The following is a 7,854-nucleotide window of genomic DNA, read 5'->3' on the forward strand; positions in this document are numbered from 1 at the left end:
GGAAGCTGGAAGAGATGGGCAAGGAAGAGGTTGGGAGGCAAGTCAGGAGAGGTTGGGGACAGGCGGGCAGGTAGGAGAAGGAAGGGCGGGACAGCCAGCATTTGAGCCCTGTAGGTGTGGAGAAAAAGGCATGAGACAGAGGGACTGGAAGATCACTGACGACATCCAAAAACTCTGGTTTCTTCAGGAGTGGTCAGTTCAGAGCAAAGAGGGTGGACAGTTTACAATAAGGGTCAGCTGCTCTTTTGAGCTATTCAGTGGTCAGAGGAAGAACCAAGGAGGTAAATGGGCAAGAGAAGAGGGTGTGGGGAGAGGAGAGCTGCCTTCTGGAGAGAGCGCCAGGTAGGAGCCCGGGGAAGGGCTGGGAATTGACACACCCCCATCTGCACTGTCCAGGTGCTCAGTAGCCAGAGATGGCCCAACCTGTCCTCTATCCACCTCCCCTCGTCCTGGGCTCAGACTCCTTTTTTTAGCACCTTACCAGACATTTCACCTGAGCCAGCTCAGTTCAAAGTCTCTAAAATAATCCTCTCTAGCCCTCTTTTATCTTATGTTCATAGCTTGCCTAGACTATTAGAATGACTTCCTCTCTGGCTTCCCCCTTCTGGCTTTCTGCCTGCTCTTCAGGAGACCTTTCTAGTCCACCTCGATGTCACATTACTCCTGTGCCTGACCCCATGCTTCCCACAGCCTAGTACAAAAGTAGCCTAGCTTCGGTCTGATGTCCGTCTGCCATACCAGCTTCCATTTCTTTTGCGCTTTGCTGCCACTCCATGTTCTCTGTCCTGCTCCCCAATGCCACTTCCTGGTTCCTTGATGTGCCATCATCTGCCATGCTTCATGCTCTGCTCCCCTGGTGGATGTTCTTCCTCCTTTCTTGTGAGTTCTTGTAAGTTCATTTTTCAGGCAACCTGAGGTCGGCACCTGCAGATCTCCTTCACTTCCCCGGGCTGTACTTTATTTTCTCTCCATCTAGGTCTGCAGTTTAGCACTCAAGCCATATTGCAGTTAATTAATTTCTTGCCTGACCCTCCCTGGGGACTGTGAGCTTACTCAGGGCACCTATATTCCCAGCGCCCAGCATGAGATTTGGCATGAAACCTAAGAATGTTGTTGAATGAAGTGCCCCATGGCCTGTTTAGTGGGAGACTTTGCCTTATCCTGGCTGGATATCAGTGCCTGGCTAGCACTGTCTTATCCTGTCAGGTGAGAGTGTGTGTTCTTTTCTAGAGCCTGGGTGGGACCTTTTTAGGCTAGTGGGACTGGCTGGCGTGTTGGTCAGGACCCTCTCTCCTGCTGATATGTGGGCTCTTGTCACCAGACGGGACTGAGTACGGGCTGAGCGAAGCTGATATGGAGGCTTCCTACGCCACAGTGAAGAGCATGGCGGAACAGATAGAGGCTGATGTCATCCTGCTGAGGGAGCGCCAAGAAGCCGGTGGCCGTGTGCGTGATTACCTGGTTCGAAAACGAGTAGGAGACAATGACTTCCTGGAGGTCAGGTGAGAAGGCCTCAGAACTGTTTAGGGATCTCTGATGCATGACTTTGGGGGCTATGGTTTCATAGACACCTGTGATAGAACTTGTGATTCTTGGTGTGTCAGTCCCACCCCCTCCCTTCTTTTCTCTTCCTGAAATGGGGAAAGTGTGCCTAGGGTCATGACAGCTCTGTTCTGTCTGTACTTCATGCCCTGAATAGTTCCATCTGGGAAGGGTGGCCCAGCCATGTGTTTTGTGGCTGCCCTGTGGGTTGCATTTGCTCCCATCAGCCTTCAAGGCCTGAAGCTCAGGGCCGTCGGGCGCTAGGAGAGATAGGTGTTGAGGGAGCCCAAGACCATTGAACAGCTTCCTGTCCCCTGGATGCTGCAGCTCTAGGAACTTTCCCAGGAGCTTACACAAGAGCAGGAGGAGTGGCAATCTGTGGGCTGTAAGGTTGAGCCTGGACTTGGAGGTCCACTTTCTGGGCCCCAAGTTGTCTCTTCAACACACTAATCTCACATTGATGTATGGGTCCATGTGCACACAGGGTAGCGGTTGTGGGCAATGTGGATGCTGGCAAAAGCACACTTCTGGGAGTCCTGACGCATGGGGAGCTGGACAATGGCCGTGGCTTTGCTCGCCAGAAGCTCTTCCGCCACAAGCATGAGATTGAATCTGGTCGTACCAGCAGCGTAGGCAATGACATCCTGGGCTTCGACAGTGAAGGCAATGTGGTAAACAAGCCTGATAGCCATGGTGGGAGCCTGGAGTGGACAAAGATCTGTGAGAAGTCCACGAAGGTGATTACCTTCATCGACCTGGCTGGCCACGAGAAGTACCTGAAGACCACTGTCTTTGGCATGACAGGCCACCTGCCTGACTTCTGCATGCTCATGGTAAGTATGAGGCAATCCTGGGGCGAGGCATCGCAGGCGGGGGTCCAGGATTGGTCTGCAGCTTTGGAACTCAACACTAGGTCAGCATGGCAAGTTTGGGATCTCAGTGCCCAGTCCTCTGAGCACGATGGCCTTCTCTCCCCTTGATGGAGCAGGAAAGTGTCATTTGCAGACTTCTCTTATTTTTCAGAGAGGCATAGAGGAAATACTCTCCTTGGATTGACTTGCTGCCTTCAGAAATGTTTCTCCAGTACTAGGGATTTGGAGGAGGGGAGGCTCAGGGAAGTCGTGGAGGGAGCACCTCATGTCAGGAGACCCAAGAGGTGGCATCTTCAGAGCCTGGAAGAGGGCAGTGTGGGCCAGGGCACAGGCATCCGTTGGGTGGCTCTGTGTGCCTGGCCCCATATTCACCTGATGGCACAGCAGAAGCAGGCCGTCTGGGGCTCCCAGAGAGCTTACAGTCTGGCCTGATTCAGTTTCTGAGCAGTTTATCATTAGATTCACTACAAAGGAGAGAGAATAGAGGGCTCTGCTTGTTTCCTGCTGCTGAGCTTCCTTCCTGGATAGAGTGGGAATGGTGAGGCCCTGACCCTGTCACAGCTTCATAGCCTTCTTGACAGAGGATGGAAAGGGAAGGACGGAGAGAAGGAGGGTGCACTGGTGCGGAGTGAGCACGTGTGCCTTTGGCAAGTCCTTTCCAAAGCCCTTCCCCAGTCCCAGTTTCTCAGCTGCTCATGTTAATAAGTGGTAAACACAAGCATCTGTTCTTAGCAAACTGGCTCAAGTTACCCCACAAACAGGAGTGCTCAGGCCAGCTTCCTGCACGAGAGCAGGAAAGGGAGACATAATACGTGGAGCGAATGCCCTCCTCTCTGCCTGTGGTTCTCAGGCTCTCAGCGTAGTTTTTGTTTCTTTGAACATTGTGAGGAGCCATCACTAGCTGTCTAGACTGAGGAAGGGAGCTGCTGTGCTGGAGTGCGAGCCAGCTGATCTGTAGGGCGCATGTGGGCGGTTGCTCTTAAGGTTATAGAAACCACTTGATGTTTTTTATATTTTTTTCTTTTTTGGCGGAACCAGGGATTGAACTCAGGGCCCTTCACTTGCCAGGCAAGCACTTACTCAGCTAAGCCATCTCCCCGGCCCTCAAAACCACTTTAAAATAATTGTTAGGAACCAGTTGGGAGCCTATTATCCCAGCTACTTGGGAAGATGAGGAAGGAGGGTACAAGTTTGAGGCCAGCCTGGACAACTTAGTGAAACCCTGTCTCAAAATAAAATGTAAGAAAAGGACTGGGAATGGAGCTCCGCACCCATTGAGTTCACTCTCCTGAACCATGAAACAAAAAGTGTTAGTGCTCCGCTTGTAGCTCGGGGTAAAGTACTTGCCTGGTATGCCTGGGACCCTGGGCACAACCACTAGCACAGTAAAAGCAAAATAATTAGTTTTCTTTTTGTTTGAATTAACATGTAATAATCATACAAATGATGGTGAGGGTGTGGGGAAAAATTCTTCTACATTGTTAGTGAGAATGTAAACTAGTATACGCACTGTAGAAATCAGTGGAGAAATTCCTTAAAAAAGTAAAAATAAACTCCATTTGACCCAGCTGTTCATCTTTTAGGTATCTTCCCAAAACAGTTAAAAGTTAACATAGGAGGGGCCGGGGAGATGGCTCAGTGGAATAAACGCTTACCTAGCAAGCGCAAGGGTCTGAGTTCAATCCCCGGTTCCGCAAAAAAAAAAAAAAAAGTTAACATAGGGGCTGGTGAGATGGCTCAGTGGTCTAAAGCACCTACTTAGAACAAGCTTAGCAAAGCACAGGAAACGGACCCAGGTTCAATCCCCCAGCACCACAAGCCAGCCAGCCCCGCCCCCTGGTGGGCTGAGCTGGCCACACACACACACACACACACACACACACAAATAAAATTAAAAAAAAAAAAAACAATTCATAGTAGCTAAATCTTCAAAACAGCCTATATGTCTATTAACAGATGAATGGATAAAGAAAGAAAATTAGCATTTATAAACACTGGAGCACCACTCTGCATAAGATTAACTTGAGGGATTCAAGGGGAAATGGGCACAACTTGAAAATATGCTACATGAAATAAATCAGACACACAGCTTAAACATCACATGGGTCTTTTATATGAGAAACTTAAAAGTATGTATTTTTATGTAGAGAGAGAATAAAATAGAGGATAGATAAATAGATCTTTTTCAAATAGTTAGTCCCCCGGGGGACTGAGAGCTGGAGGGGAGGTGGAAGGGAGGGTAGGGGAAAAGTATTGATGATGGGAAAAGAAAATGAAATAGAGCGTTTCCACGTGGCAGTTAGGGGACGAAGAGCTGGAGGGAGCAGGAGGGCGGGCAGGGGTGGGGGTGGAAAAAGAATGGAGGTGCTTTGTGCGCACATGCCAGCTCCCTACAGTGAATGTAATTGTGCAATGCGAACATGAACTAATAAATTTTTAATGTAATATGAAAATTTATGATTCAAAACTCTTCTAGTTCTTCATAAAATAAAAATGTTTTTCTAATTCAGCTAAATAAGACCAAAATGAATAGAATTATCTTCACCCCAGACACAGTGTTCATGTCTCATTTACAGACCGCTATCCAAACATCAAAATATTTCATTATTCCATGGCAGCCAATTTCCAGGAAAAGTTTTTTTTTTTTTTTTTTAAATATGTATCCAACAGAGCAATAGAGTGCTCCCTTATGCAGCTTGGGAAGAACAAAAGCCAGTGTGAGCCGGATGGCCAGGCAGGGAAGAGTTAGGAGAACTGCGTGCCAGCAGATGGTGTCCCGGTGAGGGAGGGGATGGGTGCCACAGCGGCAGCGTGCCACACCCTGTGAGCTTTGCGATCACATGAGCAAGCTCCTTGCAGCATGACCATGCTCAGGGATGACACAGCAAGTTCTTTTCTGACTTAATTTTACTATATGTTCCCGTGATACAAAATTAAAAGGCACCAGAGGGTGAAAACCTTCTCTTTTTTCTCTAGTTTCCTGCCAAAGACAGCCAGTGTTTACAGTTGCTTTCTTTCTTTCCTTTTGTACTGGGAATTGAACTCAGGACCTTGTGCTTGCCAGGCAGGCGCTTGTACCACTGAGCTATATCCCTGGCTCTGTAGTTTCTTGTGTGTTTTTCCCTGATATGTGTGCTCACACCAGTAAAAGTGTGTGTTGTCTCCCTCTAATTTCAAATATGCAGAAAAATGGAAAGAGTGGCATAATGAATGTCGTGAACCTACCTGCCATTTAGATTCAACAATAATTAAAACACAAAAGTAATTGGTGTGTGTGTGTATTCCTTTTTGATTAATTCATTTACAAAGGCATTGTAAACATCATAACTCTTCCCATCAAAAACTTCAGCATATAGCTAAGAGTAGGGACTATTTCTTGTTACTGCAGTCAAGAAAATGAAAAATGATAGTTCTCAAGTATCCTACTAGTTTAATCTATGTATTATCTCAAGTATTACTCAAATGTCTTACATTGTAAGAGCTTTTTCAACTAATGATTCAGTAGCATTTGCCTTTATTTCATGCTGGAGATTGAACCTAGGACCTTGTGCATGCTAGGCAGGCACTCTACCACTGAGCTATATCTGCAGCCCTGCTCACCTCTTGTTACGGTCGCATACTTGTGTACACTACACTATTTTTTTTTTTTTTTTCTTAAAAAATTCTCAAGATTAACTCTTGCTGGGCATGGTGACATGTACCATTAGTCCTAGCACTCAGGAGACTGAGACAGGAGGACTGCCAAGAGTTCAGGGCCAGCCTGGACTACAGAGACCCTATCTCAAACACACACACACACACACACACACACACACACTCTTACCCCTTGTCAGAAGATGAACGTTTAGCCAGGCATGGTCATCCCAGCACTCTGGGAAGCTGAGGCAGGATTGCAAGTTCAAGCCCAAGCCCAGTATGGGCAATTTAGTGACTAGTGAGACTGTCTAAAAATGAAAAATCAGACTCGTGAAGGCCCTGGATTCAGTCCCCAGTACCAAAAAGAAAAAAAGTTTCTGTACAGTATATTTTGTACATGCCCTAATTTTTACCCAGGCTTCATGATACAGGAGACATTTAATGTTACGAGAATGAGTAGTAAGAGTAATGGCTGCCATAGGGGGACACCTAGTTCATGCTAAGTGTGTGCTAGATGTTTCATATATATTAAGATATCTAAGTCTCTAGTGACCCTCTGAAGTACTTATTTTATGTTTGTATATAAAGACATCTATTTTGAGGCATTGGTATATGCTTCCACCAATTCTCCTCCCAACCCATTCTCACCATTTTCTTTTTGGTCTTTTTTGAGACAGGTTCTTGCTATGCAGTTTAGGCTGGCTTTGAGCTCACTTTGTAGCCCAATGGCCTCAAACTCTCAATGATCGATCCTCCTACCTCTGCCTCCCAGTGTCTGGAGTTACCATGCCTGACTTCCTCCCCATTTTCTTTCTTTTTTTTTTTTTTTTTTTTAATTTTATTTATGTGGGGGGGGGCCTGCTCAGCCCACCAGGGGGTGGGGCTGGCTAGCATGTGGTGCTGGGGGATTGAACCGTGGTCCCTGTGCTTTACTAAGCTTGTTGTAAGTAGGTGCTTTAGGTGCTTTAGACCACTGAGCCATCTCACCAGCCCACCTTCCCCATTTTCAAAAGCTCCATTTCCATTTTTTTCTCAATGCCATTTTTCCCCTTTTTCTTTTTTCTTTTTTCTTTTTTTTTTTTGTGGAACCAGGGATTGAACTCAGACCCTCGCGCTTGCCAGGGAAGTGCTTATTCCACTGAGCCATCTCCCCAGTTCCTCCCTTTTTCTTTTTTAAAAAAATAACGTTTATTTTTATTTATTTATTTTATGTATTTGGTACAGGATCTCACCACAGCTCGGACTCATAGTGATCCTCCTGTTTTCAGCCTTCCCGGCGCTGAGATTACAGGCGTGCGCCACCACTCGGTGGCCAGCTCAGTGCGCCCACCAGTGGGGCCGGTATGGCATGTAGTACGAGGGATCGAATCCCGGTCCCTGCGCCTGCCTAAGCAGGTGCTTAGTCTTCTGAGCTATGGCCCTCCCCATCTCTTTCTGTCTCCTCCTCCATCTTCTCTTCCCCTTACTATTTGATTTTATGGTTTAGTTTCATGGCTTTATTTTTTGAGACAAGGCCTCCCGGTGTATTTCAGGCTGGCATTGAACTTACGTAGGTAGCCCAGGCCAGTCTCAAGTTCATGGCAATCCTCCTGCCTCAGCCTGCTGAATGCTGGGATTAACATTTGAGAAAGATCTCCCTACTTCCTATTATTTCTTTTTTTTTGCTTTTTTTTGCTTTTTTTTTTTTTTTTTCCAGTTGTATTTGCCCCAGGGACAGGGCTGGCCCGACATCAAATTGCGGTCCCTGGGCTTTTTAAGCTTGCCTAAGCAAGCGCTTTAGACTGCTGAGCTATCTCACCAGTCT

General features: G+C 47.0%; 1 protein-coding gene across 3 annotated transcripts in view; it reads left to right on the forward strand.

Moving 5' to 3' along the window:
• Nucleotides 1–7,854, forward strand: part of Gtpbp1 (GTP binding protein 1) — a 32,437-nt gene that overhangs the window by 8,652 nt on the left and 15,931 nt on the right. For all 3 annotated transcript variants that reach the window (XM_004634624.3, XM_023718967.1, XM_023718968.1), the window contains 2 exons: nt 1,322–1,502; nt 2,027–2,375. In XM_004634624.3, the coding sequence (XP_004634681.1) occupies nt 1,322–1,502; nt 2,027–2,375 (530 nt within the window). The remainder of the gene's footprint in view (nt 1–1,321; nt 1,503–2,026; nt 2,376–7,854) is intronic.

The sequence above is a fragment of the Octodon degus genome, unplaced genomic scaffold, assembly GCF_000260255.1.
Source record: "Octodon degus isolate 3935 unplaced genomic scaffold, OctDeg1.0 scaffold00064, whole genome shotgun sequence".
NCBI classification, from domain to species: Eukaryota; Metazoa; Chordata; class Mammalia; order Rodentia; family Octodontidae; genus Octodon; species Octodon degus.